The sequence below is a fragment of the Cervus canadensis genome, chromosome 10, assembly GCF_019320065.1.
Source record: "Cervus canadensis isolate Bull #8, Minnesota chromosome 10, ASM1932006v1, whole genome shotgun sequence".
Classification (NCBI taxonomy): Eukaryota; Metazoa; Chordata; class Mammalia; order Artiodactyla; family Cervidae; genus Cervus; species Cervus canadensis.
The window spans coordinates 27,743,995-27,760,925 of record NC_057395.1 but is presented as its reverse complement, the minus strand read 5'-3'; the positions used below and the strand labels follow the sequence as shown (position 1 = coordinate 27,760,925).

General features: G+C 46.0%; 1 protein-coding gene across 5 annotated transcripts in view; it reads left to right on the top strand.

Moving 5' to 3' along the window:
* The window catches only part of PRTFDC1 (phosphoribosyl transferase domain containing 1), a 124,957-nt gene that overhangs the window by 98,660 nt on the left and 9,366 nt on the right, over positions 1–16,931 (top strand). The window contains exons 9-11 of one of the 5 annotated variants that reach the window (XR_006271498.1): positions 622–699; positions 5,538–8,161; positions 9,665–9,695. Coding sequence is in view for 4 of the 5 variants with exons in the window: in XM_043479087.1 (XP_043335022.1) it covers positions 622–699; positions 8,045–8,161; positions 12,025–12,213 (384 nt within the window). In the remaining variant the exon portion in view is untranslated. Of the gene's footprint in view, positions 1–621; positions 700–5,537; positions 8,162–9,664; positions 9,714–12,024; positions 14,955–16,931 lie in introns of those variants that run through there. The other 4 variants (XM_043479087.1, XM_043479090.1, XM_043479089.1 and 1 more) reach the window with 4 other exon arrangements.

The following is a 16,931-nucleotide window of genomic DNA, read 5'->3' as shown; positions in this document are numbered from 1 at the left end:
CAGATTAGAAAGGAAATAGATCTACTTCACAAGATTTTGAGAAGGAATTATGAGAGTTAATACTGAAGAAGAAAAATCCATTAAACACACAAGAAAGGTAATCATTCCTGAAATGTTTTCTAGTCAGACAACATTTTGACAGTGATATCCAAGAACATAATCTTGGGAAGAATATTATTTCCTTTTCTCTTGAAAACTCTAATCTGTTTAGTACCACTGAGTTTATTCAACCTAGACCAAAAATGTAAAAGCATATCATCTGGTTAACAGCCAATGCATTTATTAATTTAGTGTCCCAAAGCTGAGTAATAAGGGGGGAAAAGTGTGTGGCATGTTTCCCTGGAAAAATTTGCATTTGGTTACAATCAATATACTTACTAATACTTTGGGATCTTTCAAACAGTTCAGAACCCCTTGTTATAAACTGGCCCTTATTGGACTGGAACATTTCGCATATTGAACCAGGTATCCCCAAGCTGAACTGTGTGAGGGTCAGGTCCTAATGTGTCTTTTTGGGTTTTCTTAATTTATTTTTTTTATTGAGGGATAATTGCTTTACAGAATTTTGTTGTTTTTAACCTTTGGATATCTTTGAGTATCACTTGTTTTGCTGTGTCTCAGGCCTGCGGAGACTATGAACACAGCCACCTCCCCAGCCTCCTGTGCCATGAACTTGGATCGGCCCAGCGGACACAGAAGGTAACCCATCCCACTTCTGAAGACCTGCTGTCATGGAAATATCACCCCATTTTTGTAATCGAGTTACTATGTTCTAGGAAATTGAAACCCTAAACCACACCCTCCACCCAGATGTCTGGCTAATTTGGGCAAAAAATAGCATTTGGGAGTTTTACTTACTTTACCATCATAAAGTTCCTTTGGGTCCCCTGATGACATCTGAGGCCTGGTGGGCCAGCGAGCTTTGTGAAGGGAAAAGAGGATCACAGGAGGGACTCTGGGAGTTGATGCTGGGAGGTGTACAGAGTAAAGAAGGAGGACGCGCTAGGGAGGGCTGCGTGGTCCACGGCCCCAGTCATGCCCCGTGAGTGGATCTGAACGCTGTGGAGCAGAGAAAGACGCCCTCAGGAAGAGCTGTTTTCCTAGCAGTCTTCATGCTACACAGTGGAGCAGGCGGGTGGGTCCCTGCATTTCACCGAGGATCCTGGTGCAGCCTTGCCACGGGGAGGAGTCCTAGGAAGACATCTCCCTTTGAAGACCCCAAGGATTTTGCTCTTGGGATGGGAAGAGTTGGGGGAGTTCTTGAGCTGGGAAGGGAGTTCACATCCAGGGTGCTTCATGAGATGTCCCCTCAAGAGACTTCATGGGCCACAGGTGTCCACAGGGGGCCAGAGCACCCCGTGAGCTGAGTGTTGGTGACCATGTGTGAGGAAGCTCCGGGTGCCCCAGAAACAGCAATCACCTGAGTCACGCTGTTCCATGATGCTGGTGCCCTGGGTGAGGGTGGCTGGCCCTGGGCCGGGGGGTAGGGGGAGGAGGGGCTGAAATCCACCCACATTCCACTTGTCCAGCCTCTGTCTGGGTCAGGCTTCAGGTAAGGGTGTCTTAAAGGGGTATCTTTTACTAGTCTACCAGAAGAGTGCATTTTTTGTTTGTTTGTTTTAGCAATTTCTCATCTAGGAGTGCTGAGTGCTGGGCTTGGTTGCTCAGTCGTTTCTGACTCTTTGCAACCCAAAGGGCTGTAGCCTGCCAGGCTGTTCTGTCCATTCCCAGAAGAATCCCATCTCTTCTGGGATTCACCAGGCAAGAATACTGGAGTGGGTTGCCATGCCCTCCAGGGGATCTTCCCAACCCAGGGATCGAGCCTAGGTCTCCTGTATTGTGGCGGAGTCTTTACTGTCTGAGCCACCCGGGAAGCCCAGGAATACTGGAGTGGGTAACCTATCCCTTCTCCAGAGGATCTTCCTGATCCACGAATTGAACTGGGGTCTCCTGCGTTGCAGGTGGATTCTTTACCAGCCGAGCTACCAGGGAAGCCTGAGGTGGCTTTTTCTGCCAGAGTGAGATTTACTTAGAAACAGGTAGGGAAAAAGACAGGGTGGGTGCTGGAGCACCACATTTTCCAAGTGAGAGGAATAAGCCTGAACTAATGGTACGGTGACCTCATCCATATCCAGATCCTAGTGGGTGTGGACTAGTGAGTAAGCTATGAGTAAGGATGGTGAAGTGTAGGCAACTTGTTCAAGAAATCTAGCTCTGAAGAGACACCATAACTACAAGGCTTTTGAAAAGTGGAACAGGCTTGTGGATCCCTAGGGGTACAGTGGATAAGAATCCTCCTGCCAGTGCAGGGGACACCAGTTGGATCCCTGGTCCGGGAAGATCCCACATGCCACAGAGCAGCTAAGCCTGTCCAGTGCAGTGGTTAAGACTTCTCACTTCTGCCCCAGCCACTGAAGCCTGAGCCCTGGAGCCAATGCTCTGCAACAGGAGAAGCATTGCAATGAAAAGCCCTCAAACCACAACTAGAGAGTAGCCCTCGCTTGCTGCCACTAGAGAAAGTCCACTCACAGCAACAAAGACCCAGCAGAGCCACACACACACACAAGATGGAAGAGGCTTGTGTATCTTTATTTGCTATAGAGAACAAAAAAATCAAGCAAAATAGTAGAGTGTATTCATTATCGACAGCTGTATAACAAATCACCCCAAAACTGAGTGGCTTAAACCAACAATAATTATTTCTCTTGCATGCTTCCAAGAGCTAGGAGTGTGGAGAGAGCCCAGTAGGGATGGCTCGTTTCTGCTTCATGATGATGGTTGCTTCTGCAAGAAGATGCAAAGGCTGAGGGCTAACCTATCCAGTGTGGCAGCCATTAGCCATGTGCAGTTACTTGAATTTAAATGAACTGAAGTTAAAATTTACTTTTCATTCACACTAACTACATTGTAGTTGCTCCATGGCCTCATATGGTAGTAAGCACAAACAGAAAATATCCATAATGCAGAAAGTTCTATGGGTAGCTGTGATCTGAAGGCCTGTCTGGTGGTTGATGTTGGCCTTTAGCCTGAACCTCAGCTAAGGCTGGAATTCTGTGTGGTGTCTCCATGTGGTTTGGACTTCCTCACAACATGGCGGCTGGGTTCCCTAGGCGAGTACAGAGACAGAAGCAGGTGGATGCTGTATCACTGCTTATGCGACAGGCTCGCTACTATCACATTCTGTGAGTCAAAGCAGATACAGGGATTTTCCTGCATTCAAGGGGAGGGAACACAGATTGCCACCACTCGGGACAAATAGCAAGATTTCCTGCCTTTACTGCAGGAGTTCCAGGTTTGATCCCTGTTGGGGGTACTAAGATCCCTCAAGCCATGAGATATGGCCAAATAAATAAATAAAATGTGATTTCTTTCTTTAAAAAAAGAAAATAGCAACATCATATTGTAAGAAAATCAACTGAGGGACTTCCCTGGCCAGTCCAGTGGTTAAGACTCCTCACTTCTGATGCAGGAGGCGTATGTTCGATCCCTGGTCCGGGAACTAGATCCCCATGCCACATGGTGCTGCCAAAAAAAGAGAAAATCAAGTGAGATGGCATATATATTGCTGTGGCCATTTTCAGAAACCAGAAGGTGAGACCTGCCACAGAAAGATGATGTGCCCCTCATTTCCCTACTAATAAGATTAGTGAAGGAATTGACTATTCATTCGTCATAATGCATAATTGAATGTATGCCTGCTTGCACAGATTATTAAAGATTACAAAATGCTAGCTAGCCACATGGGAAAATACGAGATGATGAACAGCAGGCAGTAGCATACCTTGATTACAGAGACAGAAATACATGTCTTCCCACTGACAGTATCTGGAATAAATTAAGAAGACTTTGAATGAGCAGTTTTATTTCTGTTAAGGTGCTTTAAGTTTGAAACATAAAAAACTGTAAAATAATTTTTTGACAAGCATCCTATAGGTGTAAATTCATTTTAGTATTTCCATTTTTATATGAAAAAATTGCATAATAATTTGGCCAAGAAAGTGATTAAGGATAGGGGTCCTTAAAAACACAATAAGATTTAAATGTAACAAAATGAACAGTTACATATATATATATATATGTAGTTATATATATATATATATATAAAACAGTTACATATATATATATATATGTAGTTATATATATATATATATATAAAACAGTTACATATATATATTACATATATTATACTAGAAATAATACTCACCAAATGAATTACAAAATAATAGATAACTGAGTACTAATCTCTTAAGATTTTTTTAATGAAAACTGCTCTGACTTATCTAATCTCCTAATATTGAAAGACAGAGGTAGTTGACTGAAAAAAGAAATCAGTGTAATTTGTCTTATCTTTAGTAAGAATCTTGGCTCTGTTATGTGAAGAATATTCATCAATAGCCTGAGAAAATGACTAATAGTATATAGCTACTGAGTGATTGCACAAATCCTCATAATTGCATTCAAAAGAGATCTGTCATGAGCATAACAAAGCATCTCATGAAAGATTCAAGCCCAGACATTGGGAGTGTTGACATTTCATGAAAGATTTGGCTGCAACTATCGTGGGGCTTCCCAGGTGGCAAAGGGGTAAAGAATTCACCTACCAGTGCAGGAGATGCAGGAGACGCAGGTTCGATCCCTGGGCCACAAAGATCTGGAGGAGGAAATGGCTACCCACTCCAGCATTCTTGCCTGGAAAATCCCATGAACAGAGGAGCCTGGCGGGCAGCAGTCCATGGGGTAACAAAAAGTTGGACGTGACTAAGCAAGCTCACACGCACACTGTTATCAAGGGCTATGTGAGAACTTAACAATAACTCGATGTAATTATTTAGCACAAAACTCAGAGGTCGGAATTGGCATCTCCACTTCAGAGATAAGGGAGTGAGTATCAGAGAGATTAAATCGCTTACCCAGGGTCACACAGCTTTGTTCAAAGCCCATAAAAAGGACATGTGCTAACAGAGGACGAATGAAAGAATTTTGATCTCGTTGTAACTCTAAGCTGTAACTTAAACGAGTAAGACCTGAGAGGTTCCACTCTTTCAGTTAGAGGCAAAGGCGTGAAATGCTGAAGCCAAAATTCCAAACCCAAGTAATTCTGACTTCTGCATCACTAAGCTCTACTTTCAGGCCCAGCCAGTCCTTTCCAGGCCTTGCTTTTATTCATCTGCACACCCAGAAGAGACAGGCCTCCTCATTGTGTAGCTATGAGGAAAAATTCGTTAATAGAAAATTGGTAAACCTATCGGCAATAGCAAACATCAAGATGCTTATAATTAACTTGAGAAAAAGAGATGGCCTGGGATGTTTACTTGCATCAAACACTGGGCTTCTCTCTGAGTCCAGCCTGCTAAAGCTGCTTCCATCCAGAGAGGCCTCTTGGTGAAATCAAATGTCATTGAATGTAGAGAAGGTTCAGGGCAGAGCTATTCAGCAGGAAAACAATCGAGGCCAGGTCACATGGTGAGCAAGGGCTCTAGAAGTAAGTGCTAATGTCTGTGCAATGTGCAGTTCATCTGTTCTTGTGCCGTCAACAGAACGATGGTCCCCCAAAGATATCCGCGCCCTCACGCCCATAGTGAGTACATTGCCACACGTGGCAAAAGGGACTTTGCAGCTGATTTTAAATTAAGGATGTTAAGACAGGAAGATTATCCTGGATTGTTCAGGTGGACCCATTGTAATCATAAGGATCTTCATTAGAGAAGAGCAGAAGAGTCAGACTCTGAGAAGGATCCAATGGCAGAAGAAGAGGTCAGAGACAGAAATCTGGAGATGCCCCCCTGGGGGCTCTGAAGGTGGAGGAAGAGGCCATGAGCTGAGAAATGGAGGACGTCTCTAGAAACGAACCAGCGAGGAAATGGATTGTCCCCTAGAGTTTCTAAAAGAAACACCCTGGGGATTTCCCTGGTGGTCCAGTGGTTAAGAATCCACCTTGCAATGCAAGGGACTTGGGCTCGATCCGTGGTCAGGGAACTGGGGTCCCACGTGCGACGAGCAACTGGGCCTGTGCGCACCGCGATGAGAGAATCTGTGTACCACAGTGAAAGGGCCCACAGGACACAATGAAGTTCCCAAGTGCCACAGCTAAGACCCAAATCGGCCAAATAAATACATGTTTTTGTTTTTTTGTTTTTTTTAAAGCAAGAAGCCTCTTAATTTAGTCTGGTCAGAGTTGTTTTGAACTTCCGGCTTCCAGAACTGCAAAATAGCACATTTGTATTGTTTTAAGTCACTGAACATGTAACAGTTTGTTACAGCAGCCCCCTGATACACCTCCTGTATGCTGTATGGCAGGGGAACCTTTTCTTCCACAACTTCTACGGGGAGGCAGCACACCTAGACATGGGGGTACCACACAGGACGGCCACCACACACTACCCCACTCCCCGCCAGCAGAGCAGGAAGAGTGACGCGGGGAGGCCTGTCTCTCCACTGGAGTCGGTGACAGGGCAGGATAAACCCAGGACTTTATTCACACCTTTAAACATCCACGAGATACATTGATTGTTTACTACATCTGAGTATTGCTAGACCTCCTTACTTCTCAGTGACATAAAAAGTGCTGACTTTCTGCTGAACGCCTGTGACTCAACACACCTGTGGAAAGCACGCACCCCGTCAGGGCTGCGTCTGTCTTACTCAATGTGTCGTGTGAGCCCAGCATCACGCCTGGATGACCGTGAGAAGTGCCATCACCATTCCTGACACCATTAGGTCACTTCCTGGTTGGGACGGTGGTGATGTGCTGGGAAACGGTGCATGGACCCCTCTCGTGGTGTTGCCTATGACTGTTTGTTCCTCAGCGCCATGAAACCAGGGCAGATTCCTGAGGGCCAGCTGCCTCATGGTGTAACAAACGCTTTTAATGCCAGTTTCACTTCATGACATCATTTCTCACCACTCTCCGTGCCCGCCAGACAAGCCTGTTTGCGGCCTGTGTGGGTGGCTCTCACTGATGGCTCCTTTGTCCTTTGGCACAAGAGGTATTTATTTCCACGTTGCATGTTTTTTACTTTCTCTCTACAAATTCACAGCCGTCTTGTCTACCTCAATAGGAAGCCAGGTGCACTTCTATTAATAGACCCCCTTCCCAGGTTCCATGGCTCTAACCTGATCCTCCCTCGAACTCATGTCTCCTGTTCTTACTGTGATTGGATTCATGAGGGAAGAGTCAGGTGGTCTCTTTTTGACCAGTGGTCAATTTTATGGCTCGTGTATAATCCCCAGGGAAATTGTAAGCCTCGAGAGGGGAGGATTCGTGTCTTCAGTCTCCTTCCTGTTATATTTTTGCCAAGACATCAATTAGCACAGCATTTGGGCTTCAGTGAGTATTTGACAAATAGTTCTAACTTGTTTTGTTCTCTCTTTTTAAGATTTTTTAAGGTGGACTATTTTTAAAGTCTTTATTGAATTTGTTACAATACTGCTCCTTTTTTTTTTTAATGTTTTGGTTTTTAGGCCACAAGTCATGTGGGATCCTCACTCCCTGACCAGAGATCAAACCTAGATCCCCTGCATTGGAAGGCTAAGTCTTAACCACTGGACCACCAGGGAAGCTCCTGGTCTGTTCTTTTCTGCAGGTGGAGAAGCGGACCTTGGTTTTGCTGGGGTTTCACCCTTGAGCCCCCCGGCCCTTCACTTACAAAATGAGGCAGTGGCTGGACCATGTCTAAAGGCTCTTTCAGGTCCAGAGTCCCATGGGCATATTTCTGTCTTAAGCGATGTCCCCCAGTCTGCCCTCTCCTTTCGTGCTACTACTGTCTGACCCCTCTGAAACCCTCCCACCATCATCAGCAGTCTGGAGGCATACTGGATGCTCACCGTCGGCCCGGCCAGCCCCAACACTCAGGAGCACTCTACGTGTGGGGCATGGCCTTCTGAACAGATCTATGGAGGGTCTCCTTGTGTTTGAATAATGGGCAGACATGAATATAAGCAGCCTTTTGGGGTTGCTGCTCCAAATGCCTTCCCTACTCAGATTAACAAGGCTTCTTCCCCCTTCCTCTCTTGTATCCCCTCAAAACACTGCCTGCCCTGGAAGCCCTCTCAATGCCCGCCTGAGATGTGCCTGTCTCGTGCAAGAGCTATGGATGCCATTCCATCACAGACATGGGGAGGAGGAGATTACCTGCACAGGTGGCTTCACAGGAGACGCTGGGTATGTATCTGATAAGGCAAGTTATGAACTTGGGCAAGTTGGTCAACCTCAGACTTCCCGTTTCCCTTGCAGGGGGTGCTGGTTTGATCCCCGGTCAGGGAGCTAACATTCCATAAGCCATGCGGCATGGCCAAAAGGAAAGTTGTTCACCTTCTCCATGCCTCAGTTTCCTTATCTGTAAAATAAGACCAAGAATGCTACTCACCTCATAGGGATCTGGTGAGGGTTCAGGGAATTAGAACTAGGCCTACTACTTAAGCGCTTAAGTAGCTGTTGGCTGTTACTATTATCATAGTCATTATTTGGGAGCTATTCAAGTTAAGGCTTCTCTGGTGGCTCAGAGGTAAACAATCTACCTGCCAGTGCTGAAGACTTGGGTTCTATCCCTGGGTTGGGAAGAGCCCCTGGAGAAGGAAATGGCAACCCACTCCAGTATTCTTGCCTGGGAAATCCCATGGACAGAGAAGCCTGGAGGGCTACAGTCCATGAAGTCACAAAGAGTCAGACATGACTTAGTGTTCAGTTCAGTTCAGTCGCTCAGTCGTGTCCAACTCCTTGCGACCCCATGAACCACAGCACGCCAGGCCTCTCTGTCCATCACCAACTCCTGGAGTCCATGCAAACCCATGTCCATTGAGTCGGTGATGCCATCCAACCATCTTTTCCTCTGTCGTCCACTTCTCCTCCTGCTGTCAGTCTTTCCCAGCATCAGGGTCTTTTCAAATGAGTCAGCTCTTCTCATAAGGTGGCCAAAGTATTGGAGTTTCAGCTTCAACATCAGTCCTTCCAATGAACACCCACCCAGGACTGATCTCCTTTAGGATGGACTGGTTGGATCTCCTTGCAGTCCAAGGGACTCTCAAGAGTCTTCTTCAACACCACAGTTCAAAAGCATCAATTTTTTGGCGCTCAGCTTTCTTCACCGTCCAACTCTCACATCCATACATGACCACTGGAAAAACCGTAGCCTTGACTAGACGGACTTTGTTGACAAAGTAATGTCTCTGCTTTTCAATATGCTGTCTAGGTTGGTCATAACTTTCCTTCCAAGGAGTAGGCGTCTTTTAATTTCATGGCTGCAATCACCATCTTCAGTGATTTTGGAGCCCAGAAAAATAAAGTCAGCCACTGTTTCCACTGTTTCTCCATCTATTTGCCATGAAGTGATGAGACTGGATGCCATGATCTTAATTTTCTGAATGTTGAGGTTTAAGCCAACTTTTTCACTCTCCTCTTTCACTTTCATCAAGAGACTCTCAAGTAGTTCTTCACTTTCTGCCATAAAGGTGATGTCATCTGCATATCTGAGGTTATTGGTATTTCTCCCGGCAATGTTGATTCCAGCTTGTGCTTCCTCCAGCCCAGCGTTTCTCATGATGTACTCTGCATATAAGTTAAATAAGCAGGGTGACAATATACAGCCTTGATGTACTCCTTTTCCTATTTGGAACCAGTCTGTTGTCCTAGAACTAATATCCAAAAAAAATGTCCTTTTCATTATAGGGGACTGGAATGCAAAAGTAAGAAGTCAAGAAACACCCAGAGTAACAGGCAAATTTGGCCTTGGAGTACAGAAGGAAGCAGGGCAAAGGCTAATAGAGTTATGCCATAGCAAACACCCTCTTCCAACCACACAAGAGAAGACTCTACACATGGACATCACCAGATGGTCAATACCAAAATCAGATTGATTATATTCTTTGCAGCCAAGATGGAGAAGCTCTATACAGTCAGCAAAAACAAGACTGGGAGCTGACTGTGGCTCAGATCATGAACTCCTTATTGCCAAATTCAGACTGAAATTGAAGAAAGTGGAGAAAAGCACTAGACCATTCAGGTATGACCTAAATCAGATCCCTTGTGACTATACAGTGGAAGTGAAAAATAGATTTAAGGGACTATATCTGATAGACAGAGTGCCTGATAAACTATGAACAGAGGTTCGTTATATTGTACAGGAGACAGGAATCAAGACCATCCCCAAGAAAAAGAAATGCAAAAAAGCAAAATGACTGTCTGAGGAGACCTTACAAATAGCTGTGAAAAGAAGGGAAGCGAAAGGCAAAGGAGAAAGGGAAAGATATTCCCATTTGAATGTAGAGTAGAGTTCCAAAGAATAGCAAGGAGAGATAAGAATGCCTTCCTCAGTGATCAGTGCAAAGAAATAGAGGAAAACAATAGGATGGGAAAGACTAGAGATCTGTTCAAGAAAATTAGAGATATCAAGGGAACATTTCATGCAAAGATGGGCTCAATAAAGGACAGAAATGGTATGAACCTAACAGAAGCAGAAGATGTTAAGAAGAGAGGTGGCAAGAATACACAGAGAACTGTACAAAAAAGATCTTCATGACCCAGGTAATCACGATGGTGTGATCACTCACCTAGAGCCAGACATCCTGGAATGTGAAGTCAAGTGGGCCTTAGGAAGCATCACTACAAACAAAGCTAGTGGAGGTGATGGAATTTCAGTTGAGCTATTTCAAATTCTGAAAGATGATGCTGTGAAAGTGCTGCACTCAATATGCCAGCAAATTTGGCATAGTTGGGCTGTCCTTTGCTGGAGCAGCCATGAAGAGATACCCTACATCCAAGGTAAGAGAAACCCAAGTAAGACGGTAGGCCCTGAGAGAGGGCATCAGAGGGCAGACAGACTGAAACCACAATCACGGACAACAGGCCAATCTGATCACACAGGCCACAGCCTTGTCTAACTCAGGGAAACTAAGCCATGCTATGTGGGGCCACCCAAGACAGATGGGTCTTGGTGGAGAGGTCTAACAAAATGTGGTCCACTGGAGAAGGGATTGGCAAACCACTTCAGTATTCTTGCCTTGAGAACCCCATGAACAGTATGAAAAGGCATAACTTAGTGAGTAAACAACAATCTGAAACCAACTCCCCGTAGGACTTTCTTCTGCAGGAGGTTGGGTGCTTGGGCAGGACAGAGAGAGGTGAGGTCATGGCAGAGCCAGTTGGCTTGCTGACAAGCAGAAAAACCCAGAGAGCTTCACACCCATATTTTTATCAGAGATAGTGAATCACAAGCATTTCATGTCAGAAAGACTTAACACTGAAATAGCTTCTAACATCTCTCCAATGTTTTTATCACACTGTTTTATCTGGGCCTTAAAAAAAAAAAAAAATTAAATCGTGCTTTGCAGGGTGGAGAAAAGAAACATCCCAAACGCTTGTCATTGCTCTTCTTTGTGTGTCTTTCATGCCTGATGAACAGCGGGCTGCTCAAATGATGGCGTCTGTGGAGGGCTCTTGGTGAGGTGGAACCAGCCTACTGAGCCTCATTCAGCCCAGTGTGAGGACAGGAAATGAGTGCATTGTTCTGAAGGCTGTTTGTTGCCCCATTGTTCCTCCGGCCCAAGCCTGTGTGGGACGGTTTGTACTGCGGCACACACAGCGGCCATTATGCCCCCTGCAGCGCCCTTCACGCAGCTGTGAGCATCTGTGCCCGAGCCAGCGGAATTCACTCAGAAAGAAGCCACACCAAGTCAGGGCCCTCCTCGTCTCTGGGAAGGTCCTGGGCTCTCCCACGTTCCTCCTCCCACTTGGCCAAAAACAGCAAGCAGATTGAAGCCTGCTTGGATATACACCTCTGGGCTCTTCAGAGGTGGGGCTTTTGGGTAGCAAGTTCCAGCCTCCGTATGGAATCTCCATTCACAACTTGCCGACCCAGGGTAGGGGCAATGATACCCAGTGACTGGAGGTGCCTTTCCCCCAAGCTGAGGGTCTAGTCACTGCAAAGCTCTGGATCAGCAGTGGACGGGCATCCAGCCTGGTCATTCTCACCACGATGGCTGTGAGTTTAGCCTGGCATGTGGCTCAACAAAACTCTGTGGTTCTTTCAGGTTCCCTTTGGCCCACCTATCAGAGGACACGCATGTAGGTCATCAGAACGAGAAATACCCGCTCCCGGGTTGAACATGGGCGGCCAGGAGGACTGGGACAGTGAGCTCCCAGACAGACATCCAGGCCCAGCAGTTGCAGCCACCCCCTCTGTGTGTGTAGACGTGACAGCCTTATGGCCCTCACATTGAGCCTAGGGTCAACAAGGGCAGCCCTGGAGACCTGATCATTTCGTCTTAGTCACAATGCCTACGTTGTTGGTTGATAAACACTGGTGCTTGAAGACTTGCTTGTATAACATGAACCAACCATCTGGGCTGTTCTTGGGACTGCAGTGCTGATCGTCAGAACATCGAACACAAGGAGCCAAAAGGTAAACATTCCCATAAAGCATATGTGTGTGGATATGTATGTAAATCTGTGTGTATAGACTTATCAGTATCAATCACTAACAAACGCAATTTCTCTGTCTTTGCCAACAAATTTCCAAGTGGGATGTAATTTAAAACGTGAGTTAAATAAATACAGATACGTAGATGTCAGTTCGGTGCCTCGCTGGCTACATTTCCAGTTTTCACTGTTCGATGTCACCCTGCGGTTCATTCCCAGAACAAAGAAGGAAGTGAACTTGCCCACTTCCAGCCACTAAATGCTGCTTCGCTTGTTCACCAACAGAAAGGAGTGTGGAAATATTGAAGGAAAATGCTTCCCTGGGAAGCATTCATAGGAGTCCGTCACTTTCTCCTGGGACACTTAATTCTTTTTCCAATCAGGAAAGGATTCTCTTGATAATCAGCTTACCCATTTCTTCTCCACTCTTCCCTCCCAACTGTGATTTGGAGGTTGGAAGGACAACAAAAATAACTTCACAGAGAAGACTAAGGATTACTCACTAATTATGTTCCCTTCCCACTCATCCGTCTTGCCAATCTTGAGTTTTGCCAACTTTTTTTTAAATGTTAAAAAGCAGAAGGAGGAGAAGGCAGCAGAGAACGGGAACAGATGAGGCCTTAAATCAAACGTGTTTTCATGGTCCCAGCAAGGTGTGTTCTCTCATGTAGCGAATGGCAACCTGAGGTCTACTTGCTTAAGGCCAGTGTCTAATAGCAGTAGATGGAGCAGCCCCTTCAGGATGGAGGATGAACCAAACTAACATTAACTCTTTAACACAATTATTGTTCTTCAGGGTATCCAGTGAAAAACAGATTTGAACAAACACAATGTAAAAAACTTCAATGAAAAGAAATCTGTGAAACAAAATTCATAGGAATGAGTCACTTGTCAAGAGCATCTTTGCAAAACACTTGGGACTTCCCTGGTGGTCTGGCGGTTAAAACTCCTGGCTTCCAATGCAGAGGAACATAATTCCTGGTCAAGGAATTAAGATCCCACATGTGGTGCGGCCAAAAAAAAGAAAAATAACCACACTCTAAAGTGGAGGTCTTCAAACATTTTTGCTCACAGCTCACCTTTCTTTCCAAAGAATTTTGAAAAGTTCTGCACTCCCTCACCTGTTTTAAAGATAACTTCCACAGTTTTTCCATGTAAGTATCCATGGTTGCCAAGGGTGTAATTTTCAGCAGATTGCAAATGTTAATGTTTTAAAAGAAAAGTACACATCACTTTGAAATGTGTCTGATGGAATCTAAACATGTAGACAACTTGATACTCATTTTCATCTGTTACCAAAAAAATACATGAAAATTCTTATGTAATATCTGGAGACAGTATGTCCTTTATTTTTATTTTTTCCATCTGCCATATAATTTTGTCCTAATGAAATGTACTTTTATCCTTGAAGGTCTTTGATTAGTCACACTGTTAGGCTTCTCTGTAACAAAATAGGTTTACAAACTGTGCTTCTGGCTGGAATTTGGGAGGAGGATTGGAGATAGATTTATGGTTCAAGGGAGTGAAGCACCCCTAGGAAAGTGCTCACCAGGTTGCTTCAGCGTCATGCTCAGTGTGAGAAGAGCGAACAGCATGGTGCCCAGGACCCAGGAGTTTCCACTGGTCCATCCCCTGTGAGCAAACTGCAGCGACTCAGCGGGTGAGAGGAGGAGGCAAATAAAATTTGAAAGTGCTGTTACCTCGCAAAACTCTCTGTGAGACTTCAGGAACATGGACTTCCCTGGTGTTCCAGTTGTTAAGAATCCACCTGCCAATGCAGGAGACACAGGTTCAATCCGTGATCTGGGAAGATCCCACATGCCGTGGGGCAACTTAGCCCCTGCACCATAGCTGCAGAAGACTATGTGCTCTAGAGCTGGTGCTCTGCAACAAGAGAATCCACCACAATGAGAAGACCACACACCTCAACTGGAGACGAACCCCCCACTTGCTGCAGCTCGGGAAAGCCCGCTCATAGCAACAAAGACCCAGCGCAGCCAAAAGCTTAAAAAAACAGACTTCAGGCACATAAAGCAGCACTAGTTTAGCCTGAAGTGTGAGAGTGTGGCCTGAAAGTGGGAGGAAAGGTCTGTACCTGCTTTAGGGAGGCCAGTCCTGGGCATCATGGACACAGTGCACCCTGGGAACAGCCTGCATACCAGCCTCTGTAGCCCGATTCTGGTGGTGGCTGCCCCATGGGGGTGGAAGAACCCACCCCAGAAGTAGCACTAGGGCAACATCTGTGGGCAGCAGCCCCATTGGCAGGCCCATGATGACGGCCCTGACTGGGCAGACACACCCCAACATCAGATGCAGCTTCCCCAGAGCGGCGGTGCCTTCAGCAGTTGCCTTGTGTCAGTGGCAGCTAATGGGAGCACCCTTGACCAAGTATCAGGTCTTCTGCTCAGCTGAGGTTGAGGGGTTTTGCTGCAACTTCCCGGGCGATGTTACAGATGGCCAACACAGGAAAGACTTGCTTGCAAACTCATGTGAAATACCATTTGGGTCCCCCTCAAAAACATTGGTATGAACTTTCAAGAGTCCCAGAGAAAAGTACTGCTTTTCACTCAACACAGCCCTCTCTTTTGGCCTTAGATACCTGTGGCCTGGGCAGACTTGAGGTCTGACAGAATTTCTCCAAAACTTCCAGTAGACCTGTCCATTGTTATGTGATGAGAAGCAGCTTGGAAAGAGAAGATCCTGAGACGGAGGGTATCAGGATGGCATCTGAGTTTAACCCAAAGTACACTCCAAGCTATGAGGGTTTGCCTTTATACTAACTGGGACTTTTCCAATATGGGTGATGACCTGATCTAATTAAGGGAAAAATGGTGTTAGTGTAGGTCAAATCAGTACAAAATAGTAAAGAAAAACAGAAGTTAGCCTGTTAAGGCCTCCCTCCCAAATCTTACACGAGAGGAGAAAGAGAGGGGTATTTGTTGATAATCAACTAGAAGTAGAGAGATCTTGCCTAGAAAATAACCATGACCGTAATGGAAGGTCACTGAGCTGAGCTTAGCTTTGTCTTCAGAGTGTCTGAAGTTCTCTGAATGAGAAGTCATAGAGGTATGCCAAGTATCTTACTGATGCATAAGTCTCCATCCTCTCGGCACAAAATAGAGGAGGCAGGCAGGAAGAGAATCTTCGTGCTCTAGGAAAAGATTTCATGATGTAAGACTGAGGCCCTACTTCTAGCAAATCACCAGAGATTCAGAATCAGTAAGCAGCTGAGCCTGGCCAAGAATGTGTTCTGAAGAGAACTTGCTGTATCCACTCTTGAGCTCCCTTTGGTTTTTTTCCCAAGAAGCTGAGAAAACCTTGGACTGGAACGGCTCTGGGCTGGGAAATCATTTGGGCTCCTGAAAACAAGTCAGCATGGGTGTGTTCACGTTCCCAGAAGCCCCCAGACTCTGCCCCCCCATGGACAGGTGACACCCTTAACCCCACTGAGCCTGGACGAGACGATGCTTTGACTCTGTGGAAGCGGTCCCCAACCTTTTTGGCACCAGGGACAAGTTCTGCAGAAGATAATTTTTCCATGGACCAGAGCAGTGGGATGGTTTCAGGATGATTCAAGTGCATCACATTTCAGTTCAGTTCAATTCAGTTGCTCAGTTGTGTCCGACTCTTTGTGACCCCATGGACTGCAGCACGCCAGGCTTCCCAGTCCATCACCAACTCCTGGAGCTTACTCAAACTCATGTCCATGGAGTTGGTGATGCCATCCAACCATCTCATCCACAGCATTACATACACTGTGCACTTTATTTCTATTATTATTACATCAGTTCCACCTCAGATCACCAGGCATCAGATCCCGGAGGTGGGGGACCCCTGTCCTACAGGATCATCACCAGGGCCTTGCACATCCTGGTGTCATCCAGACAGAGCCTGCCTGGCGGGGGGAATCTGGGAAAGGGGGGGTTGGACTAATAATCATGGGTAGCTGAAGAAGGAGGAAAGAATGGGAGTATAGGACTTCTGTGATCGGCAAAACAATTTTGTATGTCCTGATGTGCTCATCTGCTCTGCGTTACAACACTGAGAAGTGTTTACTTTACAGATGAAGAAACCAAAGTTTATAAAGCTGTGAGAAATTGAATCGGGGTAAAGTTGGAACTTGGATCTGACAGACTCTTGCTCCTGGGCGCTCTCCAACCCACTGCAGTCCTCCATAGGGAGAGGAGTCAAGGGGCGGTCACCTGCTCCATACGCTGGTCCCTGGCTCCCACGCGCAGGTCCTCCTGCCCACCAGCCCCAGCCTTGGGCAAGGGCTCAGGGCTGCAGAGAAGCCACAGTGAAAACTCATTTCTCATGAAAACTCCTCGTCCAGACCTGGAGCTGGTCATGGCCTTCCAACATGTTGCATCTATTTATAGAATCAGATAAGGAAGGGGATTTCCTGAAGAGAAGGAAAAAGGAAACCTAGGGGTGTCACGTGGGCGCCTGAGAAGTCCCCTGGACCCTTTCTATTCACGTGTGGAATACTAGCTTCGTCAGGCCAACTCAAACTTTCACC